This window comes from Strix aluco, chromosome 1 (assembly GCF_031877795.1).
Source record: "Strix aluco isolate bStrAlu1 chromosome 1, bStrAlu1.hap1, whole genome shotgun sequence".
Classification (NCBI taxonomy): Eukaryota; Metazoa; Chordata; class Aves; order Strigiformes; family Strigidae; genus Strix; species Strix aluco.
The window spans coordinates 118486913-118514891 of NC_133931.1; the positions used below are offsets into that span (position 1 = coordinate 118486913).

The 27979-nt window shown below is 37.8% G+C and overlaps 1 protein-coding gene across 14 annotated transcripts in view; it reads right to left on the minus strand.

Moving 5' to 3' along the window:
• Nucleotides 1–357: 357 nt before the first annotated feature.
• CREM (cAMP responsive element modulator) overlaps nucleotides 358–27979 on the minus strand; it is a 31851-nt gene continuing 4229 nt past the window's right edge. For 2 of the 14 annotated variants that reach the window (XM_074832212.1, XM_074832222.1), the window contains exons 2-8: nucleotides 26197–26320; nucleotides 19003–19149; nucleotides 15102–15193; nucleotides 14812–14957; nucleotides 10514–10702; nucleotides 3176–3332; nucleotides 856–1477 (exon numbers count right to left, since the gene is read on the minus strand). In XM_074832212.1, coding sequence (XP_074688313.1) covers nucleotides 1333–1477; nucleotides 3176–3332; nucleotides 10514–10702; nucleotides 14812–14957; nucleotides 15102–15193; nucleotides 19003–19149; nucleotides 26197–26316 — 996 coding nt within the window. In that variant the 5' untranslated portion in view covers nucleotides 26317–26320 and the 3' untranslated portion in view covers nucleotides 856–1332. Of the gene's footprint in view, nucleotides 3104–3175; nucleotides 3333–7041; nucleotides 7251–7830; nucleotides 8309–10513; nucleotides 10703–14811; nucleotides 14958–15101; nucleotides 15194–19002; nucleotides 19150–26196; nucleotides 26322–27979 lie in introns of those variants that run through there. The other 12 variants (XM_074832242.1, XM_074832252.1, XM_074832231.1 and 9 more) reach the window with 12 other exon arrangements.

Consider the following 27979-nt stretch of genomic DNA (forward strand, 5'->3'; position numbering starts at 1 on the left):
GCCACCTTTACTTCCTCTCTGTAATTTGCAAGAAGTGTGAAAAGAACTACACCATCAGCCTTCACTATAGGCAACTGTCCACAACTGTCCAGAATCTAGAACATGAAGCATTCAGGATGCAGAATTAAACTTTGATATATAGACCTCTAATAAATTAAATATTCTACAGACTAAAGAAAATTTAAATAAATAGCAGCCATGTAGCAGACAGCTTCTTTCAGGTATTTACAATATACTTCGCATCATGTCACGAGTTTAGGTATGCTTTTTTCCTTTGTCCTTTTCCAGAGGACAACTCAGGGGTTTTCAAGCATCTCGAATAACCAAATGTTTAAAGGAAATCAGACGCTACACAGGTTAAATAACATGGTTCTATTAAAAACTATCTTTAACCATGGCACTCAGTTACAGCAATACAATACTTTTTTCCACAAAGCAACTAATATAAAAATATGCCATAAAATCATCTGTAGACTAGTATGCTAGTACATACATGTAATCATAGCATTCTTTTATAAACTCTTTCCTGAGATACAAGAAAATCAAACAACCCAAGGTATTACTGGATGCACTACCTTTATGATTCATCTAAAACAACTGCAAAATATTTTGCATGTGCAGGACACTCAGGAACGTGTAAAAAGTAGTATGTAAATATATGGCAAAGAAACAGCTCGTAGAAATTATGCATTTTTTTTTTACTTTGTTATATTTTTTTTAATGTTTGGCTCCTTGGGAGATGGAAGGGAGGAGCATGAAAAACCTGAAATTAGAGCTATGAATTGACAAAAAGCAGGAAAGCATTTCAGGAATGTTAGGAGTTGGAATATAAATGACACAAACAGAAAGCCATAATTCATGTTGGCTATGTATTGCTTTATAAAGCAACTGGACATATTTTAGTCAGTTCACAGTATAATAAATATTTTTACTAATCTGTTTTGGAAGAGGAAATGTCTTTTAGGGTTTCAAGCTCCTCTATAAGTTTCTTGTTCTGAACTTCTAGCACTGCAACACGACTCTCCAGACATTTTATGTACTCTTTCTTCCGACGTCGACATTCTTTAGCAGCTTCCCTGCAAAAAGCAGAAGTAAAAAGTGCAAACAAAAAAGCCATTTGCATGCCATTAGAAAGCTCAGCAGAGTATGGAGACTATGACAGAATTCCAAATTTTGGAATATCTCCCAAATCAGTCTGAAAACACTAAGCAAAACTGGGTTCCACAAGGGCCTCAAGTGTCTCTTGCTCAAGTTCATATGGCAATCTGTAGAATTGCTTCCTCTCATGCCTTGATTAAAGTTCATAATAAACGAGGTCCAAATGAAAGACAGTTATTCTGCTTTATGACAATAAAGATCTTTGAGGGCCTTGAGTTCCTCAATGAGAGTCTTGTTTTGGTTTTCAAGCACAGCCACACGATTTTCAAGACATTTGACATATTCCTTCTTCTTTCTGCGACATTCTCTGGCAGCTTCCCTGGAACCAATACAAGGCAAATGACTACAGGAACAGCCACAATATGGCAAAGACTTGGATAAATGAAATTACCTGCAATCCCTGTGGTTCCACAATAACAACAACAACCACCACCAACTGTAGGATTGCACAACAGAACAGCAAGTAACAGCCATAAGCAATAACATGGTTAAAATACAATTCAAAACAATGAGAACTTCAAACAAATTCAGCATCAACAAATACAGAGCTGGAATTAATACACAGAGGATCTGAGAAAAACAGTGAATAAATGATAACATATTGACTTGCACTAAACATTAAGACCGAAAGCAGCATTTCTTCTTCCAGTCACATTCCATTTTGTGTGTTTATCAGGAGTATTATCTTCTGCAATCAGAATCTTAAAACTAAACCCAAAAAATTTACTTTCAGAAAACACAAGCATAACACTACTCTCCTCAGATAAAAAGCCAGGTGCCAAGCTTACAACCTGCTATAATTTTTTTTACCTTAATCTAACCACCTACAGTAAAATTTAAGTCCAAACAAATACATTTTATTAGCATTTTAGAACTGTCCAGCTAGGCACATTTCAGCCACATGCATCTGGGTTTTTTCTGTTGCTGGCAAATGGTAGTCAGGACCCATTCTCATAGCTCTGCTCAGAATACTGTTATATTGAAGCTAAACACATTGGGTGGTATTTTCAGAAGCATGTGACTGATCAAGCATCCAATTCCAGAAGAAATTTTAGAAGTACTGGGAATCCACTCCTTTAACATCTTGGAATGTGATAAATTGTCAAATTGTAACTTTCCAGCAACTTACATGAGAGGCAGCATAGACACCAATTTTAAAACTGAAGAGAGGAGAAACAAAAGGAGGCACAACAGTGGAGCAATCCTCATAATTTAAAATAAAGGACAGGCATGAGAGCAAAGCAATACCATGAATTCAATCATAAGGCAAGTGGCTATTAAATGTATTAGAGATCTGCATAGCAGACTATTTCTTCCATTAATCTAACTGCCACTGATAGTGGTGGCTATGCATTTAAAAAAAGAAAGAGTCCTGTAAGAATAACAAGAAGAATGCACAGAGAAAGACTGTCATTTAGAGCATACAGTCAAGTCCATGCCAACTAATTAAAAAATATACAGCCATCTCACACAATATGCCTCACAAAATGACAGGGGCACTACACAATAACTTATCCCAGTGGCCAAGTATTTAGGAAAGTCTGTAATTATCATTCCATCCTAGAATAAGTGCTCTTCACAGCATCATTAATGGACAACTGCTAATGAGATCCTCAGATACGTTCCTAACCAATTCTTGGCTGGAATGTTTCAAAATGAACAAACCCATACTGGTCATTCTGCTGTCAGTAGGCAGGGGGAGGAGGCGGGGATAAAAAAAATTCAACAATAAGTATACCTCCAGATGATCACAAAAACTATCAGAAAGGGACAATGCTGATACTGATTTCTGAATTACCATAATATTTTAGAATTTAAAATCCATAGTGATAAGGTCAACTCTAACTTTCCATAGTTAACAGCCAATACTCAATACTATAAGGATTTGGGATGACTGACAGAATTTCTTGCCTTCACTTCGTCAACCACAGGCAGCGTTCATGACCTTAAGAAGAAAACTTCATTAGAATATTTTAGGGGGCTTTTTGCAACACTATTAGTTGTTATATAGCCTTACCTATTTTTCATAAGTCTCAGCTCTCTCTTGCGTGTTGCCTCTTCTGTCAATTGCTGAGGACTATGCAAAGTCCCTGGTGAGGCTGCCATTACCACTCCCTGAGGTAAGGTAGTAGTGGGGGTTCGAATCTGGTAAGCTGGCATGTCTCCAGTGGCAGCTGTATAAAAGAATCATATTTTAAACTTTATGGCAAAAAAGAACGATGCAAAAGTCTCTCTGGACATAAAGAGATTTCTGTTGATGAATTATCCAGGATCCCTGCTACGTAAAATATTTCACAGGCCTGTAATGTCACAACTGTATTTACTATCTTACTAGCATTTATTTCCACACTGTAAAATAATCTAAATTGCTCTAGCATGCAGGCCCACTAGCCAGCCAGATTGAAGCCTGTGAAAGCTTCCACATGGCTCTTTTCAGACAACATAGAAAAAGCTCTTTGAGAAACACTGTCCCAGCATCCAAACTTATTTCCTGTTTGCACAATCCCACAAAAAGATGGTCCTGCTGTTGCAGACACTGAGGTTTGTATGCCACCCCTGTCTACTAACAGAAGCTTCAGGAGTCAACTTGCTTCAGAAGTCAACTTCCTCCTCGTTCCCTGTGATAGCAACAGTACCAGCCTTACTGCCTCTGCTCCCTTCACAGCAACAGCTTGGCAACCCTTGGAAAACCAGCGAGAGCTGCTGTTGCCAAAATGAAAAGGAACAGACAAGTGCTCACGGTGAAGGAGGAGTATGTTCCTTGAGCAAGAGGGCCACAAATAGTACGCTGCAGCAGTAGCAGGCAAGAGGAGGTAGTGGCGGTTGCACAGGAAGGGGTGTAGCTACACAGTAAGTCAGAGTGCAGAAGTTCAGATTCAGCTCCTGAGCCTACCAGTTTTGAGCTCTTCCCAAGTAAACGCAGCTCTGAAATCTGACATGTTATTTGAAACCAATACCTTTCTGACAGTCTCACCTCATTTCTGTATTTCTGAGGTACTTTGTTCCTACATGATATACCCCAACTTTAAAACACTGTGAAAGTCCTAAGTACTTGTGTCTTGTCTGACATATAAAATATTTCTGGAAAGGAGTAGGTAAATACTTGCTTATAATTTGGAGATAGATACTTTTTTTTTTAGTTTGATTTTTCCACTATTATCACAGAACAAAACCAGATTTTGTCATTAAAGCAACTGAATATAAAAGATTAAATTTCAGGGGCTGTTATGTTATACTTAATTTATACTTTAATTCTTTAAAGCAATACTGAAATAATGGAAAAACCTAACTTGTATTGTGGTTTAATCCCTGCTGGCAACTAAGCACCACACAGCTGCTTGCTCACTCCCCCATCCCGGTCGGATGGGGAGAGAATTGGAAGGTTAGAAGTAAGAAAACTCATGGGCTGGGATGAGAACAGTTTAATAATTGAAATAAGATAATAATAATGGTAATGAAAAAGAAAATAATAAAAAGTTAAATAAAACCCAAGAAAAACAAGCAATGCAAATGAAAATCAACTGGTCACCACCAACCAACCAATGCCCAGCCTATTCCCGAGCAGCAGGCCCTGGCCAGCTTTCCCCCTAGTTTATACACTGAGCATGATGCCGTATGGGATGGAATACCCCTTTGGTCAGTTGGGGTCAGCCGACCCCTCACAGCTTATTGTGCACCCGCAACCTCCTCACTGGCAGGGTAGCATGAGAAGCCAAAAAGCCCTTGACTTAGAGTAAGCACTGCTCAGCAACAAAAACATGTGTTATTAATATTATTTCCATCCTAAATCCAAAACACAATACTACACCAGTTACTAGGAAAAAATTAACCCCATCCCAGCCAAAACCAGGACAACCTGGAAAAAAAAAATTGTAGACTAAAACACTTTGGGGATGCTAACAGGTAAAAAGTAGTAAAGAGACATCAGTCAACTACAGGGGGAAAAAACAAAACCTAAACTTAATAAAAAAATTACTACTGTTCTTATTCAGTTAATGCAGGTGCTTCACTAATTAAATACAAAAAACAGGATCAAGCTGTATTTAGACTACAGTTCCACAGCCATGTCCTGAAATCATTATGAGCTTAAACACTCTGCACCTCCCCCCTCTCTCGATCCTGCGGGTAAAAGTGTTTGTGGAATTACAAGATGAACTGGACCAGTGAACTGACCTGGGTTGGATAATCCCCTTGGGATGGGGGAGGGAGAGAGAAATCAGCCCAGGACAGCCCTGTGAGTACTAACAGGCAGCCGCCATGAGCACCGGGCTTGATTGTCTTGTACATCTACAAAAGAATTATTTAACCCTTTCTTTAAATTCTCCACATCTCTTCGCAGTCCCAGTTATGTCAATGGGACAATACTTCAGCTCACTATTTATAAAATCAGAATTTTAGAAACTCTTCAGGCTCACCTTTATGCTGGCCACATTGCACACATTTTATAGACTCTATGGTAAAAACTACCTTTTTTCTACCTCTCATCACTAGGTAAAAAAGAGATGTTATCTCAGTTTGCATTAGCTACAATGAATTAGAAATCCAAGTGAACCTTTGTGTAAATCAAGTCATGGGGAAAGACCCATAACCCAGGTCACCTCAGCCTGGCAAGACCAACTACTTTGTTGTCTGTCCTTGATTAACACTCAGATGTTAGCTAACAGGACTTACTGCTGCTGTTAAGAGGACTCAGTGTGATAATGTACCGGCAACATGGCTAAACAAAAGCAAGTTCCTATCTCAGCGGGGATCAGCAAACACCACTGTAAGTAACAACATGTTGCATGAACAGTTTGACCAGGTTCCAGCAGTGTCTGTCCCTGCCTAACAGTTGGCTCCTTATAAACCTACCAGCGCTGTAACAAAGATAGCCATTTTGTTGGTACAGACCTTCCAAACCCAGACATCGCAGTTAAAAAAAAAAAGCACAGCATTGACAAAGTATCTTGTAGTTGTGCAGTAATATGTGCTGTATGATACATTATTGCAAACCAATTATTGAGAAGTCTGCAAATTTCTTGTATAATATCTCAAGAAGTTACAATAAAATAGTTTTCCCCAAAAAAGACACTGAGAAAGATGAAACAGGCTTTAAGCAGGGGTGATAAAATACCCTTGAAAAAAATGCATAGTTTAAGTTTAGTAATGTATCTACATATTACAGAGAAGGGTACCTTCCACTTCAGCATCTGAGACAAAAATCCCACACACCTTGATCCAGACTGACAAGCCTCTGTGGCCATTTCTAATGAAACTCCACAGAGGTTTAAAGTAATTCCTAACGTATTAGAGGTAGGACTGCCACTATTAACAGAGCCACAAACCTGAAGATGCTCTATTTCCCTAACACATTTCGCCAGGTAATTTTTTTTTTTTTTTTTTTTTTTTTTTTTTTTTTTTTTGAAAGGGAGTAAAAAGTCACTGAAAACGTGAAGCTTTGAGTTGGGACTTACATAAAGCAAATGACCAGGAAGACAAACAAACACACAACAACAACAAAAACCAACCCACATTTGGAAGAGTACAACTAACCTTGTAAATTAAGCTTTGAGAATTATTTTTTTTAATTAAAAAAAACCCCAATCGCCTTGTATCAGCAGGTTCTTGGGCAAAGTAACTTGCTGAACACTAGAGAGCATCCCTGCACTTGAGTTCTTTCAGTGACTATCCAGGAGAAAAAAAGCCTGATGCACGCTATGTATTAGTAGGTCTGTTCTCTCCTTCTGAGTCATAATGATGGGACTAGATTATCAAAGGGTTTTTAACTTCACCACTAAACTGGCTAAACAAGGCATGAATCATTATCCCTTTGAGCATAAAAAAACCCCCGAAACATCGACTTGGAGAAGATACTTATCTTTGGATTAATGAAACAATATGTACCAGCAATGAGCAGCATCACGTAGGTACCGGCTGCGAACTGGTTAACATTTACAGATCTGCCGGAGGCGATTGACGAAGCAGAAAGGAACTGACTAAATCGCAGCATGACTTGGAGCTGACGTATCTTGTTTGGAGTTTAACTTTTCCAGTTCCCTACTGCAACACGATTCCAGGAAATCTAATGACGTCAGCCCTTTGAACTCAATTAGCTGAGGAACAGACCATTTTAACAGTGGAGGAGAAAACAAGCAGACGTTACAGTACTTAAAATTATTGCTTTAAAATTTGTTTGTGTTCGGTATTTTCTTTAATAATGAAAGCACTGGTTTTACTTACACTACTGAAACAATGCACACGTTTATCTTACAGCTATGCTTAAGCCTATTTTAGCTATAATATCTGAAGTGTTTATTGCTAAGCAAAAAAGCAGTGTCATTTTTACAAAATAAAAAACGATTATAAGCATAGTAACATATAATAACAATAAAGAAGAATTTAACAGCAGAGTGATGGATTTTGCAGCAAAATTCTGCAGCAAATAGTAAAGATTAGTTACCTGAATCAATCTGTGCAAGAACTCATGCACTACCAGTGATTTTTTTTTCCCCAAAATGAAACTGGTAAAATTGCCCTGAAATCCTACACTGACTAGATAAAACTAGAAGCTATATGTACCAGTTCTGAAAGATGAAAGAGTTACAGCAACAGGTTCAAAAGAGAATGTCACAAATACCAACTAAGCACTGCTTAGACATGCAAAAATATGTAAAAGACTAACAAAATTTTTACCTGTTTCATCTCCTGTTACAGCCATGATCAGCTTCTGCACACACGATTCTGCTGTTCCTCTACCAGAGCTCAGCATGAACTGTTCCAAACTAGCAAGCATGTGCAGGATTACATGCAAGAGCACTGACATCACAGTGACGTCACTTGCTTACCACTGTCATTAATATGCTCTGTCACTGGAACAGCTCACTGAAACTGCAGCCCAAAAAAATCCTTTTCCAGTAAACCTTTTCTTTTTCTTCCTCTTCCATATTTCTATAAGCCTAGCTTTGTTCTTTTCCCCTGATTTATTCATAAAGCGACAGAAAGCACTCACCACAAAGCTGTCTGTAAAGCAAGACCTGAAAGTTCACAGCACTGACAGAAGTTAAAATGTGGCTTCAGAATTCATGAATGAATCCAAATGATAAAGTCATGATAGAAAATAGGGAAATTTTTAAAAGATGTGCAATTGTTTTGATTGGAGCAATTCCATTAAAAGGCAGAGAACCCTGTCAGACAGACATGCAAGACAGGAAAGCTTAATAAGCTATAACAAATAGGTAAATGAAAAGCTAAAGCTCCTTGCGTGGGGGGGGGGGGTGGGGGGGGGGGCGGGGGGAACAACCCACAACCCACTCAATTTCAGTTTAAAAGCTCAAGATTGAAGAAAGTTCCAAAGTAAACCAACCTAAAGCTAGTTATTTCAGATGCTGTAACAGTCAGAACAGTAACTCTGGGTAAGGGCTACCTCTACCCCGTTCCCTCCTTTTTCAAACTAAGTCCAAGAGATCTGGTTGACTTTGTTCAAAAAACAAACAAACAAATCTCATCTCTAACACTTATTTACATCGTTATTTACATCAATTTAAACAAAATTAGTTTCAGACCAACAGTTCAGGCACTGGTCTGTATGTAGGGCATAACAAACTTCTAAAGCCTTTGTCTGCAATAAACAAATTCAGACTGGTAATTCATCAACTGTGAAACTATGCCAAGGACAGCAGTAATGGAAGCATCAATGCAAAAAAGGAGCGCCCTGTGATTACAGGACCACTTCAGGATCACATGAACAGAAGACCAGAATCAAAACATGCAAGAAATTCAAGCCACAGATCTCAAGTATCTCAAGTTCTTATCACTGACAGTATTATGAAAGCACACATTGATCCCAACAGAATGATTTCTGATACAACTTTTTTACACTCATTTTCACTTCCTTTTGCTTCAGCTAGCAAAAATCCCTTAACTTGTATTAGGAAACTGTCAAGATATCAGAACCATCCCTTATTTTGCCTATGAATGTAAACTTGTAGCAAATGAAATATCACCCAGCTCTATAAAAGTGCCAAAGGTGTTGATCCTAATCCTTTTTCCCTCATCACAGATTATCAGCAAATATCAAGCATAAGGTTTATGTGATGCTATCCATTATTACATGAGATTCATCAACAAATACTTAAAAAAATATAAATACATATGCCATTTGCAAGATTCTTAAATGGATCCTTTCTGCTCTAGGACTGATATTTGATACAATCCTCAAATTCTGTGCTTCTTCACAGACTAGGGAAGTTTTAGGAAACAACTGAGGAGCTACTCTCTGTCCCACTGCCATCTCTGCCCCCAAAGCTCTGAAGAATCAATGCATTACATACAAAATACTACAGTCAACTGGAGAGACAGAAAAGTCCTCTAATTTAAGGGATGTGTATGCACATGTATAGAAAACATATTAAACTCTATACTCAGAAAACACACACAACCAGAGTGGGAGACTTGTTTGGGGGGACAGCCAAATTTGGGTCTAAGGCTTTGCTAAAAATGTATTCATAACAATATTTAGGGAAGTACTCTCTGCATGATGAAAACTAACATTTTGGGTAAGAGTTTTTCATATTATAGTCTTAGAGCTTCCTTGAAATGCTTCTGAAAAGTCTTGGGAAGACAATGTATTTCAGCAAAGAATTAACCAGAGGCACTGGAAGAATTAAAATTTGGTATCATTATTTACCATTGTCTCAACAAGTTCAGTTATCTACAGCTATTAGCTTTATTCACATCCTGGTCTTCCTTTACATCAAAGGGAGAGAAATAGCCACTTAAAGACAGAACTTACTTCGAACATCCATATTAGGGGGGAAAAAAAAAAATAAAAAAAAACCACTCAACCTGGACTTCACCAACTACCTCAGACATCTGTGTCTACATTTAGTCAATAACCCTCACCCATTCCATGAATACATATTTAAAGTTTTCCTAGCTCTTCTCATGGTTCATTTCAGATAACTGTTTTGGCTTAAAGCATTCATATGGCCCTCCCTCCCTACTTCTCTGTACCAATTAAAAAAAAAAAAAAGGGAAAATAAATTCCCTATATCCTCCATGTCAGGCATTAATTTAGTGTCTCCATACAGAAATCTCTTCCCCACTTTCAAAGTCAAATCTCTCTCAAAGTCTGGACAAGAGAATTCAAAGCAGAAAGTGATTTTATATCTTTATTTCTTCCTCATAACTTTTTTAATCAAAAGAAGTAGCTGCTTTACTGAGCAGAGAAACTATCTCCTCCTAAGACTGTCTTTCATCTTGTTATGCATAAATATTTTATTTAATAGTGCAATAATGTCAACACAAAATAAAATTCCTTTTAAGAAAAAATGTTCTATATGAAAAAACTAAAGTGCAGTAGACTAATAAAATATACCTTGAACAACAACTTGGCTTCTGGGAACAAAAAACTGTTGTGTGCCATCAGGTGATTGTCCTGCATATTGCACAATGGTAGCACCTGGCTGAGGAGCTCCTGAATTTGTCATTGTTAATGTCTGTAGTCCATGGACACCATCAGAGGCTGGATTAGAAATCTGGATTGTACCACCCTGAGTTATAGTAACTAAACACAAAAAGAAAAATAGAAGTTAGGCAATAGAAAGAGATATAGCACATGTTAAAAAGCACATCTCCCTTTTAAAAATAAAAAATAGTAGCTCCTAGCCATACAGAATTGTTGTTTTAAACACTAATGTAAAAAGGTTATTTTAAAAAAAAAGCACTGTGTTTATCAACTCCCACAAAAAATCTAGGACAACTAGACAAAGGAAGAGCAAGTTTTCTGACACTCACAATCCTTTCCCTAGGGTGAGAGTCTAGCCCAACAACGTTTTTCCAAGTTGTACAGAGCTGTAAAGAGTCCAATACTTATGTAAAAAGAGAAACAAAACAAAGGGTTCCCCCCCATTATTCAGCAATATGAAAAATAGAAATATACTTTCCGCATTAAAAAAAAATATTGTGTTGCTCATCATAATTAAATATTTAGACAAAAATCAAATTCCCTAGATACTCCTTTTGAATTTAGCATTGTCTTTATTAAGAACAGAAATATCATGGAACGGTTTGGGTTGGAAGGGACCTTAAACATCATCTAGTTCCAACCCCCCTGCCATGGGCAGGGACACCTTCCACTAGACCAGGTTGCTCAAAGCCCCGTCCAACCTGGCCTTGAACACTGCCAGGGAGGGGGCAGCCACAACCTCTCTGGGCAACCTGTTCCAGTGCCTCACCACCCTCACAGTGAAGAACTTCTTCCTTATATCTAATCTAAATCTATCCTCTTTCAGTTTAAAGCCATTCCCCTTTGTCCTATCCCTACACTCCCCGACAAAGAGTCCCTCCCCACCTTTCCTATAGGCCCCCTTTAGGTACTGAAAGGATGCTATAAGGTGTCCCCAGAACCTTCTCTTCTCAAGGCTGAACAACCTCTTCCTTACATCTAATGTACATCTACTCTTTCGGTTTAAAGCTATTACCCTTCCTCCTATCAGTACATGCCCTTGTAAAAAGTCCTCCAGATGGCAAACGAACTTGTAATTTTTGTTTCCTCTGCATCATTTCAGACAGAACATCATGATATGCACAAGTAGGCAAAGGTGGGGGTGCGTCAATTCACACACTCCAACTGAGCACACAACTCTTGCACCATTAGACTACTATCACATGTGAGACAAACCAATTTTTTTCAGTATTCCATAACCAACATGATAGATCTACATCCAGCAGAGTAAGCTTATAGTCAGATCAGGCTACAAGGCTCATATACAAGACACCACTTAAGCAAAACTATCCATTCCCCTTACAGAAAGACAACACGTGTTGCTGGAGGTAACTGGGAAAGACATTTTATCTAGCTAGTCATGCCTGTCAGTCTGCTTCCATAAGACAAAGCCAAGAAGCTCTGAGAAAAAAGGTATTTGGAAACCATGGCAACATACTGTTTCAGCTGGTAAAAAGTAAGCAAAGAACAGCCATCACTGCTACTAACAGAAAAAATATATTTGTTTTCCAGAAAAATTTACTTGAGTTTTTCCAAAAATCATCCCAAGACATTGAGACACCAACATATAGTCAAAATTATCTTTTCAACTCAACTGCCTTTCCTATGCAGGAATAGAGAACTGTAAAGAAAATAAGGAATCAACAAATCTAGTAACATATGATATCTGTTTTAAACCAGGGCACAGTACAGATGGTTGTAGTGACACTGCAAGACCAGTTCTTCATTGCCATGGACACTGTACAAGCTCAGTGCATAAACTGCTGGATGCCTGCACAACAGAAGCCACTCAATCAATGCTGGCCAAGAAGAGAAGAGTACAATAATGGAATGACAGGAATACAATAATGATAAGCAGAAGTAAAGAGCTATTGAGAGGAGACATAAAGATAAAATAGATACATGTAGTGACCTTTTGCACCATATCCAGACTGAAATTAACACAAGAGATGCTGCATTCCCCACACAGTGTTCCCAGTTTTAGCTAACAGCAGTTCCTGAGGATCACAGGCAGCCAACAGGGCAGCTGCTCAGAAATGCTGCAGACCTGTGCCTTCCACATGCAGGACTAGAAGTCAACAGTCAAGCCTTCTTCAATAAATTCCAAATTAAGACCCCCTCTACTACAAGGAGATGACAATCCTTGCTACCACTTAGTACCAATTTTTCCTAACCAGAATTAGAGAGAACACTCAGACTTCACTGAAGCAAAAGATGTGTGATACTTTAACTTACAAAGTTGAACTTAAAAAAACCCCAACCACCAACAAATTAAGGAACTAATAAATTAGGTAAGAAAAACTATTGCCAGACAAATCTCTCAAAACAAAGTTTTTGAGCCAGAATCAGTAGAGTCCATGAAGGCTGACACTACATCCTGAAGCAATGCCTCATTATGGCTGAGAAACTATTTAACAGATTAAATTACCTTCAATATGTTTTAGGCTATGACTATAATTTATTCACAGAAAAAGTAGCATAAACCAGAAACCATCTATGCTTGGCTCATGAGAAAGCCAAGGCTAAGTTAAGATGAGATTTAATTTTTGTGGACTCTTAATTCAAGCATGTCGTTGGTGATGCTCTCTGTTCCTTGATTTTTCAGAAATAAATGTTTAACTGAACAAGAAAGAAAAAACTATGAATTTCATTATTCTTTTATATACTTCCCTGTCACTATGATCTATAGCTATGTTCAAATTAAAACATCCTCAATTAAGAATCACCTCCTGAAAAACACTGCTAGTAAAGATACAACTCTGGTTTCCTAGCGGAATCTACAATTAAGAAACCTAAACTCCTGATTTCTTAGAAATCCTAAAGGTTTGAAGGCTCACTGCAACATAGTACAGACACTATAGCATTTCTTTTTAAGCCTTGAAACTGCAGAGATTTTTTTTTTTTAACTAAACCTAAACCAAACGAAAACTATAATTAAAAAAATTGAAGAAAATAATTTAATTTGGTCAAGAATATCTGCCAGATTCTATACCAGATAACTTAATTTAGCATGACCATAAGTCCACAGAAAAGAGCACTTCAGATGCTGGGCATCATGAAGCAGACATTTATTTATGTAAGGTACAGACCTTACAGAAAGGGTAAAAGTGGCACCTTAGGAGTCCAAGCAAAATTACCTTCTATGCTGAAAGGGTAGATAATATTATAGGCAAATTCTGCTTTCTCAGAGTTAATAATTACATTAGTTGCATAAATTAAAAATAACTGAAAAATTCTAAGGGTGGCTAGAATACAACTAGAGTGCCATTCTATCCTCTTTTATATGCCATTGCAAAGTTTTCATAGACTTCCTCTGTACTCTTGTTTCAGGAAGAAAAAACCACATTTCTTTTGCAGTTTTCCTGTCATTATATCAAAGGAAAAATACCTGCATTTCAGTGTGTCTACACATGAAAAGACATGAAAAAAAAGAACTGTAGGAGTGAAGCTTTATCCAATACATAATTGAAAAAAATAGTCATTATAAAAGTTATCCCTTACACGATTATGATTAAGGCCAAAGAAACTATGGGGAGCAAGGTAGGCCACATTTTTAACATAAATGCAGGAAGGAAAAAAAAAATTTAAAACTATAGAACAGAACTGTGAATCTAACTTTCAACTTGCATTTGGATGAAGTATCAAATGTTGGAGACCATGACTTAGGTTAATTTTGCAGTTAGTGTTCATACTTGACAATTGGAGAGGAAGAGACACAGTTCTTTTAAGAAAGAAAAATCAAAGTTAAATAATTTCATACTCCAACCGTACACTTCAAAAAAGTCTAATTCACTGGCATTTCATGTAATGAATAGCACTAATGCATAGAAAAGCACAGCAATTTGAAACGGCAATAATTCATAACACTAAACATTCACATTGAAGTCTCAACATTTTTCATTTCACCTGAGCCTCACCTCCACATTTTTAATGCACAGGAGTTCTAGGAGGACTAAATCTATCAACCAACAGACATTACAAGAAACAGCCAAAAAGTCTATAATGACCACGTTAGGAAAAATTAAATATAAAAACTGTAATTATTTAGAAATACAGCAGCTCTCATTCTTCACCAAAATCTGACATCTCTACTCCGTTATGGAACTCTCAGAAACAAAGTTGTTCCTATATATGTTGTGCAACACTACATAGTATCTTTGCAAACATACAGTATTGCCCTGCGTTAGTATGATACAGGCTGGTTGGCATGGCCATTGCAGAAATTCCCAAAGGCACTCCTTCATCTTCTGACTTTTCTTCTTCTTCAATCTTTGGTACTGCAGCAGCATCTGATGAGAGTTCATTCAAAATTTTTCTAAAAGAGAATGTAAATAATTTTATATATATTTGAAATTCCGTATCCATGAGAAAATTAAGTCACTGGCTTTTATCAGACAGTTTTGCTGTAGCATATAAGCTGCCTTTAAAAACCAGCAAAACCAAAAGGAAAAGTCCTTACCGGTATGAAGGCCTTCTTGAAAGTATTTCCCTACGTTTCTGAGAATCAATTATCCCTTCTGATTCTGCAGATTCATCTGCAATCGATGCTACCTGTAATAGCAAAGTTTCTAAAATTCATAACTGCATTAAAAAAAAGAAGATAGCAACAGAGTAAGACTATTCTTTCAAATTCCTTCCATGTTTGCACACAGGAAATTTGTGCACTTATTTATCACTAATCATGTGATCCTGGACTTCTTTTTCTAAAGCAAATCACAAATTATGAGGTTAGCAACACATAGCCACTTCGATGACATCTTCCATTTGAAAAAGAAAAAAATCAAAATATTCCAGATTACTTTTTTGTGAATGACACCTAGAGAAAGTACTGAAGACGTGATTTCTTTAAACATAGAAATATTACAAAATTTAATTAGCTTTTAAAGTAAAATTAAACATTTAAAATACAGAATATTGCACTAATGCACCTTAAATAACAGTGTACAATACAAAAGCCTCTTCACAACCACACCAAAGCTATTTAGAAAATAAGTTTATTTAAATATACACATTTATTACACTTACCAACACATATTCATAAATACAAATACATTGCTTAGCAATACTGTGTGACTTTAGAAAGCCCTGATAAGTCCACAATGTCTCATTTTCTCAGACCTTTATTAGTAGTATTTTCACAGGTTCTTTTTCTCTTAAAATTACCCAAGACAACATTAAGGCCTGGAGCTGAATCACACTCTTTACCAGCAACTATCTTCTTATACAGAACTACTGGTGTGTAAGATTTCCAAACTGAAACAGTGCAGTGACGTTGGTGTGGAAAACTACCTTTTCACATAAAGCCAGACCCAACTGCAGTTTCAGACTAAGTGCTGCGTAAGCTAACACTGAACAAACATGAGTTAAGTGACTAGAAGGCTCAAGTGTTTGACCTGGGTGCAGTGGAGGCCTCCCTGCAGCTTGGGGAAGACAAGGAAGAGCTCCAGAACTAATGAGGCTGCCAGGCCTGAGTGCTCGGTGCTAGAAACCAAACCTGTATGACTCCAAGAGAAAATGACTGCTGGAAGGTTCTGTAAAGTTATCAGCCTGGGTCACCCCAACTCACACTTACAAAACTACACCTTGAAAGAACTACAGGTTATTGCAGAATGAAATTGTCTCTTCACTTGCTTATTTTATTACATTCCAATTCTGTGTAAAAGTATTTAATGTAGCCTCATTTTGCTGGGTAATACATAGGAAACATCATTAAAACTCTATGCCTGCCTAACTAAAAAAAAGACCACAGAGAAATAAGGAGAGTTTTGCATGTCTACACATGTATAGCTCCAAACCAGACTTCAGAGATGACTGGCAGAGATACAAGAGCTTCAAGAAGTTTGTATTCATCCTTTTGCAGGATGGACCCATGCTGACCAGCAAGATCTCCTGAAAGGCATTTCTCTCCAGTGCCCTAAAGCAAAATGCTCATGGAACCAACTTCAAGCCTCTGGCGTAAACTTTCAAAACTAAGACAGGATTACACAAACAAGAGCCTGGGCATCCTACCTCAAAACAGGAGTCTCATTCTGCAGGGGGGGGAAAAAAAAATATCTATTTGTCCCAGGACAAACAGCAGGAAAACAAGACCTTAGTGCTTTTAAACCTTCCCATTCCACTAAGGGTTACCAAGAGTCACCCCTAGTTTGTGACAATGGCTGAAGAAGTCAGGAGCAGTCGTACTTTGGGAAGAAGGTAAGGAAATCACAAGATAATTTAAGCATTTTAGTGTGGAAGAGGAAGTTTTCTGCAAGAAATTTCAGAAGTTCCAATTTTCATTTAATGTTTCAGCTTGCTCTGAGAGCAAGCAACCACATTCACAGTGCTAACCAATGGAAACCACTGTCATTTTTTCCTGGACATCATTCAAACTTCAACTTTACCACACCGCTCTGTGTTTGAACAAATTAACTTCAAGCTCATGTTAGTCTGCCATTACCTGATACATTACAGGTGGGAGCAAGTAGAAAAGTCAAATAACAATCTGAACTTCAAACCTTCCTACAAGTAAAACTACATTAACAAAACAGCATGAAACATGATATAGATAAACATTTTTTTTCACCCAAAAAGCAACAGCATTACAAGAAAAAATTTTGAACACCTTCTGATTTAAAGCTGCAGGTGTCTGAGGGAGAGGTCATGCAAACTTTAACATCAACCTTCAGCATACTTTTTTTTTTTAATTAAACTGATATCATTTCCCAAGGTCCCCATTCTCTGGCAGAGACAGGATATCAAGTTAAAGCCAAATGATCTGGAGGAAATGCCAGGTGGCAGGAGAAGGTACTTAAGAGGATCAAAGAAGGGCTAAACAACCTCTGTAATGGAGTCTTTAACAGCATCTTCAAGCCCTTCTTGTAGAGACACCTTATTTGCCATTAGCATGCTCAAATGAAACTAAAGCAAAACCCTGGAACTAACTAGCCAGTATTAATCGGAACACAGCTCTCCTCTCACTGCTCCTTTGGGAAAGGGAAGACAGCCAGAGTTCACTCAATACAATGCTTAATCGACTTCCACTCCCCTAAGATGACACAGCAGCAGCTGGCAAGAGATTCCAGAGAAATTCCTCCTTCTGAGCTTTGGAACAAGTCCTCTATTTTTGCATGTATGTCCTGACTATACTGACTTGAAAAAAAGCAGTGACAGAAACTGGGAATGACTGTAACATGCTTATCTGATAAAGTTAACTCTGGTAGATTACAATTAGAAAGAATTCTGTAATAAAAAGTATTTATTTTGAATACTCTGATTTGACTTCAAGTTTGACCAAACCCAAGCCTCCTGCCATCTACTGAGCCTGTTTCAATAGTGATCTAGAATTTCAAAACCTTACCACGTCCCATCATCTACACCTACTGCTTACAAATAAAATATTCAATATCTGGCCAAGGTTTTATTCTTTTTCTCTTATCTCTAAGATAAATCATACATATGCATTTTTATTTATTATACCTGAAAGCTACTAAGAAGTCCCAAACACTGAAGGTGGCTTCTCATGAAGACTGACAACACATGACTTTTCCTTAACATGTTGCAATGACTGCAGGTAAAATAGTTCCCACGTAACAGGTGTATAGCCCCTCTTACCAGAGGTATCAATTCTATTTGCAAAAAGCAATTCAGTTGACATTTCACAATCAGATTTTAAGAAAACTAGAGCAAAGGCATGCCTAGCTACAAGAAAAACACCAGTGGGAGGCCAAGTAATTTTCAAAACACTGCAAGCTCATTCTCTCTAGTCTTTTTCACTGTTTAAAAGCTCTGAAAACTCAAGCATTTTGCACTGGTCCCCATCTTCTAAAATCAGCAACTTTAAACATGTCAAGATTTGCAAAATAATAATTTATTTTGGTCTTTACATATCCACGCCCACAAAAAGCAAGACCAGATGCTCTATAACAGGGCCTGCTAAAAACAACAAGGAATCATTCAACTATTATATGCTTACTTCCATTACATCCAGATGCTCTCCAAAAATACAGTACAAGCTACTTGCAAATTAATGAGCTTGTAGTCTCATTATGAACATGATGTTCATAGAATTTAACAACACAGACAAACTGCAATATACACTAAAGTAAGGCCATGTTATTAACAAACTTGCTGTTGCGTAAGTTCATGGTTCCAAGACATAATTTCTTAGAAGATAAACAGGAAGCATTAAGGAATCACTACACAATGCTTGTAGAGCTGCTACTGGTTGGCAGTTTGCCACCTTCCCCCCTCCCCATTTCCCGCACCATATGAGTAAATCTTGCAGCACCGGTAGGAATGAAGAGAAACTGAAGATGGGGTTGAGGGAAGAGTTACGGGGCACCAAATATTCATGAAAACACAACAATAAAAGAGCTAACCTGAACAGCTTGCATGTGTGGTGACTGAATGACTGAGGGCTGTATGGCTTGAATGACACCCTGGACATGAACAGTTTGACCAGAAGGCAACTGCACTAGAGATACAGCTGGAGATCCTCTTCCAGCACTTGATGCAGCTACAGAAACCTGCAAAAATTACAATCATCATGTTTAAGTAACACGCCTTAAGATGTCAGCAAATGCTTTTAGAAGTGATACTAAAAAAACCTGGGTTTGATTCTATATCTAAAATAGCTTAGATGTGTGTAATTATCACACACAGAAAAAAAATAGTTTTACTAATAAAAGTTTGGTCTGTATCTTTCCAAATGGTATGGAAAGCTTAAAACTGTCCCCAATCAAATTGCAAATATTTCCTCTTCTTTTTTTTTTTTTTCCTCCAGAGACTTCATGTTTTCTTTTCAATTAAAAACAACCCTAAGCTATCACACACATGAAATCTGCTGTTGCTAGCATGAAGTTAGGAAGAACCTCAAGAAACGTAACCAAAAAAAATCCAGTATTCACTGAAGTGGTATGTTGCTGCAACAACATACAGGGCAGAATGTTCTCAGTCAGGAAAAAAATTCTAAAAAAAACCCAAACAGAACTGCTTTGGTTTTGCTTTGTTTGTTAGGCGAGTTTAGTTTGAACTTATGCTTTTCAGATAGATACATCAGGAGATGCAAGAACTTTTCAGATGGCAAAAAAAAAAAGTTAAATAAAGCAATAGATGGATTTGTAAATTGTTTTAGTTTAATAAATCCACTTTTATATATATATATATAGTGATATATCAAGAAAAACAGAGTTGGAGTGTATCAGTGCTTCAATAGAACAAAAAAAATAAAGAACAGCTGTACCTTCTTTAAGCCTAGCACAGCTGAAGAAAGTGTTCTGTTTAGGAATAATCTTGAGCCCTTTTTCTGATGACATTTTAGAGCACACCCAGCTTTCCCCAGCCCTTGGCTCTCAACCATCACTGAGGAAGAAAGAGTTAAACACCTATGGGCTAAGAAACAGTTCAATATTTATGCTATAACTGTAAAGTCTACTAACAGAAATACCGAAGCAAAGGGAAAACACTATGATTGATCTCCAGTTCTGTGTGATAAAACATCTCTAAACTCAAAGGAAGAGAATGACAAATGTAAATCATACAATAAAAAGAGATACTGTGTTTTTCAAAGTAAACTTAATTGAAAAACCTTATTTCTATATTCTGCATGTACAAGAATAATCCCAGACTCATATTTAAAATTCTGGTATTATTCTATTCCTAGCTTGGTTCTCAGCCCCAAAAGGTATCTGGTACAAACAGTAGAAAGAGATGACAATGAAAAGAAAAACATGATGAATGCTGAATATATATAAAAAAAAAAAGGTAATGTATGTATTTTCCTGTATTTACACTGAAGGTTTTTTTAATTCCAAATATTAAAGAAGCTTTCATTCCTAATCCATAAGCATTGCTTGTCTGGGAAACATTCCTTTCTTGAGGAAAGAGAAAAATTTTAACTACTCTTTAAGATGTACGACTATCAGAAAGACCAGATGTTGGCTCAAGTTATCTTGAAGAAACAATGTTTCTAGGGAACAGAGGCAGGATCTTGTCAACATTCACAATGTAATTGTTCAATTGTTATAGGAAACTGAACTGCTTTTCAGGAAATGGAACAATTGAGGGCATTTCTAACCCCAAGGTGGAAACAATCATTCCTTAAAAAGACATTAAATGGCAATATGTAAATAGGACATACAAACCTTCCTCCCAATCTATAAAACAAATATTATTATCAGAAACAGATATTTGAGATTGAGATCTAGAAAGTCTTGAAGATCTGAAGAGTATGATCTATTTTGCGTCAAAGCTGACATCATCCTAAACCCCAAGCTTCAAGGAAACAGCATGAAGTAGTCTAAACGTTTACAAAGCCTGCTAACTTTTCAAAACATTACAAAGGCAATTTCACCAGACCTTTGGATCTACTACCATCTTTGTGAGAGCTGCAATCTGACACAATACTCTCTGTATCAGAAGAACTTTCTGAGTACAACGCACACAAAACAGTACAAGGTGAACAGTTCATGAGTTTGTTTTCAGTACACAATGGGTCAGGCACATACAATCAGGAAGTAATCCAGTACTCAAGATTAAGAAACACTACATTCATTTAAAAGCTTCTTATATAACCACACAGAAAAAAAGAAAAGAACACTCAGCTAACACTTTTAGACTAAAATTTACAATATCACAAGAGAAATTGTTTGGTTCCCATTAGTTCAGGTAAGAGATTAAATGGAGGGGTAGGGTAGAGGGAAGAGGAGATGGTAGTATTTTAAAATTGGATCAAACCAAAAGTGATTTGTTTGTTTGTTTATATCTATTTTAAACAGATCAATTTGATTTGATCACTGTTTGCTGAGTTTCCACAAATATCCAAAGGTTACACAATGTGTAACCTATGAACTTTAAAAATGTCTTTGGTTCTTTGATATTAGGTTTGTTTTCAACAACTAAGGCTGAAAAAAAAAACTTTCCAACTTCATATTCTGCATCTCTTTAATAAATATCAGGAATTATTAAAACAATTTCAATTCACATTTCCCTTTGCATTGTTTTCAAACTGAATATTCCTGTGTTAACTGAAATACTAGAACCTTTTGATGTTATCATGCATAAACGCTGACTGAAACAGACATGGCAAAAAAATTACTTTTTGACACAAGTGATGAGCAATGCTACCTTTAGCATCTGCAAAGGCTGTCTGGCACGACGACTGAAAACAAACCACAGAAGCAACTCAGGAACATGGAGGATAAAGGGAACCTTAACACATTAAGCACTTGGTTAAACAGTGTAAGGGTTATGTCCCTGGCAATGGCAAAGAGACTTCAGATGTTGTAATGCCCTTTTGGGTTCTGTTCTCTTAGGCATGCAACAGTCAAGTGTAATAGCTTCAACAAATATCAACCATGCATTCTGTCATAGCACTATGGTCCCATACTTCATATGTTTGGAAATACAGCTGCTTCCTCTTTCAACAGCGAAAAGTAGACAGCAAAAAAGACCATGAACTATCTTCATACTGAGGCACGCATGCTTTCAGAGAAAGAGGTTACTCATCAATTATCTGACTTCAAGATATAGTGTCCATCTGTACAGTTATACTGTGGATGTACATACTCTTGTCACCCAAGGTCAGAGAACTTTTCCCTACAAAGATTACATTCACATTCAACCCCCCATACCTCAAACATTGCTGATATGAAGTACGCAGTGCACCGCTCCATCTGATTTCTGTCCTTGCTGTAGAATCTAAATGCTGCAAGGACTCCAGAAGTGAAAAGTACTTCTGGAAAAGGAACTAAAAAAAGGCAAACCCTTCCTGTGTTCACCTAATAAAAGAGCAAAGGACTCACCACACTTAGGCACCGAGCAGCCTCTATAAGGAAAAGCTGAAGACAGAGAAGTTTTGGCCAATTCCAAAGCCAATGCCAAAAAAGCACACGTTCCTCTTACATTTTTGTAGTTATATTTAGTGTAGCTGAGCACAGGGCAACACAGAATACAATACAGCCTCTAGAAATCCTGCAAATAATACCTCTAATTTCTCTTTGAATACCAATACAGATGTAACTGTTCCAAGATACAAGTTTGACTATCATTAACATTATCAGAATATTTCAATCCAAATTAACTTCCTTTTAAGAACACCCCTATATATGATCTGTGTATGTGAGACAGAATATGTGGAGCCCATTTCAAAACAGGTTGAGAAATTTTCCACCTTGCACCTTTGTTCTTCCCTGAAGAAAAGGCATCAAGCTTCTGTACAGGTGTTACGTACACTTCCAATAGCTTCTGAAGACAACCGCCAAAATTTTTACAAATTAGTATTTTCCTAATTTTTTTGGTGTCTGGATCATCAAAACAATACTGTGTCAATTCATTAACTGGCTAAAACTGAGGGATGCAAGAAATTAAACTATAAATGCAATCTTATTCTACATTAATTTTATTTTTAAAATAACTATTTAAAAACAGAAATTGTCAATTTTGCCTCAATACATGAAAGATACATCTCATTTTTGCTAGTTTCTAATTTTCTAGCATTTGCTTTTGCAGAAAAAGTAATTTTACTTTCATCACCGAAAAAACTGCAGCAGTATATAGCAATATCTATTACACAAGCTAGAGGAAAAAAAAAAAACCAACGCTATCTTTTCTCTACTGATAACGTACAATTGGTCCTCCTTAGCACTGGAGGTTATCTGATCACACCATCATGCTCCAGCTCAGAGATTCTTAATGTCTCCCCTGTCTGCCAACATGGGAGACATTAAGAATGCTTCAGCACAAAACAAGAGTCTGCCCTCTAGAGATTATCATTTTATTGAATACCTTGTCCGCCTTTTCAGAACTAAATGGCAGGTATTTCTTTAAAAAGCCTAAACTCCAGAGGAGGGAAAAACCCACAAAAAGCCACAAAACAGTTGTATCCCTCAGCATTTTGCTAGTCATTCTCTGTCCAAAGTCATAATTACACAAAAAACCAAGCAAATTAAAACCCATGACATTCCATCTGAACATAAAAAACTGAACCTTTTTTACTGTAAGGGCAGTGAAATGCTGGCACAGGTGCCCAGAGAGGTTGTAGAGACTCCATTCTTGGAGATAATCACAACCCAACTAGACATGGTCCTGGGCAACCTGCTCTGGCTGACCCTGTTTGTGCAGGGGGTTGGACTAGATGATCTCAAGAGGTCCTTGCCAACCTCAACCATTCTACAATTCTTTGATAATACAGAGAAAACTACAAATTGCATATTGAAAGACAGTATATTAAAATGCTTTACTTCTGACTGTACAAAACCAAGGTTGGACAAATATTTGGTTAAAAAAACCCAAACAAAAACCCACACAGATGTCTGAAAAGCAGCCCTCAGTTTCAGTGACTAGGTATTTCACCTCTCCATAAGAACCAAGTCATTCTTTTCTCATATTTCTGCAGATTTGCAAAAAAAAAAAAAAAATAGTAGGAAAGATGATTGGAAGTTGTCACTTTCAGTCCCTTTAAGTGGTTGTCTTCTCTTAACGGCACTCCTACAGAGGCCAAAGAGGTAGAAGGAGCTATCTGTGCCCTTCTGTAACAGTCAAAATACAGAGAAGCTAGACCAGCAGCACGGTCACGAATTCCTCAGAAACAACCCAAGTTTCCCATCCCATACCAGCAAAAGCAGACATATCCCACACAAGGCCCCTGCCACACGCTGACTTGTCAACATCCACCTCTAACCCTCACCATGACAAAGGTCTCACCTTCTGAGCCTTCCAGGTAGGAATAGAAGATAAAGAGGTCCTCATCTTAAGCCAAAGAAATGTCACAACAAGGCCTTTCAGCAATAAGCTTTCAGTCAGGGTCTGTTTAACCAAGAAACATGCTGTGGCAGTTGAGCCTCAAGGTGCCAAGGGGGCGGGCACAGACCCCCTGCTGCCACAGGCAAGGAGGGTGGTGGCACGGCCTGCAGGCCCCCGGCTGCAGCAGCGCAGGAGCAGCCAGCCAGGCTGCAGCCCTGCCTGGCAGCTGAGGTGACAGGCCTGTCTGCTGGGGGCCTCTCAGCTTCACTATTTTTCCCAGAGTGGCACAGCTGCATCAACCCCACTTTTCTGAACGGCCCAGAAGAGGGACATTGACTCCCAGGCCGGCTCTCTAGGCCAGCTATCTGACCTAAAAGAGGGACTCCCAGATGTGAACTCCAGACTGTTATCCTAAGCCTTCAAACTGACATGCATGTGTTTCATTTTAGTGCTAATTGACCGAGATCCATCAGTACTTTAGAGATATGTGGAAAGACTTGAGACCCCGTGCCCGGTATGGCTGAACCTTCACATACAGTACTCAAGCATTAAACATAGAGAAACATAAAAAGTGTTTTCCCTGGGGACCCAGCAGAAGCCCTCCTACAGCATTAGTGACAGCTTTGTCTCTAGATCAACATCAAAAATCCCAAGTGACAGAATTCACAGGTATTTTCTTCAGAGACTATTGTACAATTTTACATGTAAATCATCCTATGAAGTTAAAACACAAAATTTGAACTGAACTATCAAAGAAAGAAGAAATAACAGGATGACATCAATGGAGCAAACCAAATGAAATTCTTGGTTTCATGCTCCATTCTTAAAGAAAAAACAAACTGTTCCCAATGCTGCAGGTATCAAAACCACAACAAATCACATAGGTAACAAAACCAACAAATACGCATGCATAAATACTTTGCAGTCTACTTTGTGTCTGAAGGCCTGACAAAAAGCAGCTGCATTGTCTTGAAAATATTCCTATAATGTAAGTCAAGTATCTAACATACCAAATACACAGCATCAAATCTTACCAAGTAACTTCTAACTTCCGATGAAGAAGAAATTCTGTAAGATGTTTTTTAAAATCAGTTCCTTTATTTCACAAAGGGTTTTTGAAGATCCTTCTAAGGGGTCTATACAGCTTCCTGAAGCTGTAAATCTTAGTACTGGCAAGAACACTATTTCTCTCAAACGCTGAATGTTTCAGTGCATATTTTTAATGTTTGAGAATTATTACTATGTCATCTTTGTTAACTAACAAAGAAGAATTGATGTACAACTACCATATACAACTTGTAAAGTGTATTTTTAGAACTCCAGACGCTGTCACTGGATGCACAGGGATGAAACAAAACAAGCATACATTAAAAGTGTACTTGCAAGAAGACAAAACACATTCTGTACAAAGATTTGAACTACGAAAGAACCACGGATATTTTTATTAATTTTTAATTTTTATTGTACAAAGCATCTTCAGGATACAGACACGTTTTAGCTACATTTGATTTCGCAGCCACCTCCACTCTTTAAGACCCTATTCCCATCTCCATAACATAATCTTGGATAAGTGGAAAAAAAAAAAATGTGCCTTCTGATCACTTTGAAAACCCCAGTCTCCCGAAAGTGTTAGCTTTTAACAGTCCTGATGTTATACTAGCCCTTTGTTAAATACCACAAGCATAGTTTTCAGTATACCTTTGCTATATTTTTCCTATTTAATGACAAGACTTACAGAAATGAGAACTCCATACAAGTCGATAATTTAAAAATCGTAACAGTTCTGAATATCACTCCATTGATTCTTCTAATCTTTCCACATTTCAACTTACCTCAGATCCTGGGGAAATCTGACTTCGGCCTGGCTGATTCTGAAGGAGACCAGCATCTCTCTCTGGCACAGAATCCACTGCACCGTCATCCTGTTGTGATACAACCATTTCCATGGTCATCTGTCTAAAAGTAAGTACATACACGTCTAAATAATGCAGTACAGGGAGGTATATCAGGCACCTAGGGACAAAAGAGCAGTTCCACACTATTTTATATTTGGAGCAGACAACTAACAGAAAATAAACAGATTTCTCTCAAAACTATCAGGTGAACTGAAGTCCTTTCTTCCCATTTCCCCATATTAAAATATTCATTCATATATCCAGGAGCTCTAAAACAAGTACTTTGAAAAACTGCAAAGAGGGGCAGTTCTGGAAATGGTTCTCAGGGGAGGGACAAGCACAGAGTCCTGGGGTCCCGTGCAGTGTTGACAGCGGGGCTGGGAGTGCAGCCCTCCAGAGCGACCCGCCAGCACTGCCCAGCCGCAGGTCTCTCGTGCCTCACGTCTCCCACCGGACAAGGCTCAAGTTGGCCAGCAGCCGTGTGCTGCTACAGCCCTCTTGAACTTCCTGAGATACTGACCCCCGGCTGGGATCTGCACTTGAATTGTCTGTAAACTACTCGCAGCTCGAGACCCACAACGATTCTTCTCCTTTTGCAGGTTTAAAAGTAGTGTAAATTTCATAGAAGAGTAAGCAACTCCCTGATCCTCAATTTAAACTATGAGTTTAAACTCCATAGAGAAAACTTCCAAATATATCTACTATATAAAAATGCAATTACCTGACAGCTGCTTTTCTGTATCTCTTGCCATGCTTAGTCATAATGGAAGGTGCACATTTTAAAGTAAGAGCTCCGTTCTCTTTGGCTCCCTTTCTCTCCTACCAAACCCTGCACTGAAGGTGCAACATTGAACAGGTGGTCACAAACATTGCCACGGCAAAAGGACAGTTTACAAACAGAACAGAGACAGGACAGGGTCATGCAGAGGCAGGCAGGATGCCCTACGAGTACACCCCCCCACCCCCGCACCTTACTTACACAAGGAATTGAGGCTGCAAAAGGAAGACATGATACAGTTGTGGGATTTAAGAGGCAGCAAATCTCACTTCCTTGGGTTCAGTTACTGTAACTAGGGGATGGCAAGCCTGTCTGAACTCAAAGTTCAACTATTTCAACTGGTTGATAGTTACTGCAGTTTCCTCTCAGGTCTCACACTTAGAGATGGAAGAGACAGGGAAGGAAGTCTGCTACATGTCTGACTCTGAGGCTTCTGAATTTAGTCCCACATGTTAAAAGTTAACTACATTAAATCCAATTAAATGTAAACCCAACTCCTTCTGCAGCACTACTTTACAGAATATTCCACAGTATTTGAGGAGAATAAATAATTAAAAAACCCCAAATCATCCTTTTTGCCTAGAATAAAGGCATAAAAACATGAAAAGAAATCCAGTCAAATGATGCGGAGAAGCATATTTCTAGTTTCTATTCCTCCAAGGGTATTCTACTGACCAGACTTAACAGTACTACAGCTAGTGGTAGCCAAGCTGTACACAACTCAAGATTTTATGGGTTAACATTAGTATTTCTGACAACAGAAGTTACATACTCCATGCCAGTATCAATTCATATTAGATTCATAAGGAGACGTTTTACATGTAAAATCTTTCTACTTTCCAGTCTTATTAGTTACCAATAATTACTGTTTTCTCTAGACACAACCTAATTAAGGATCTACTGAAATTCACCAAAATTGAGCAACTCCAGGGAGAATGTTTT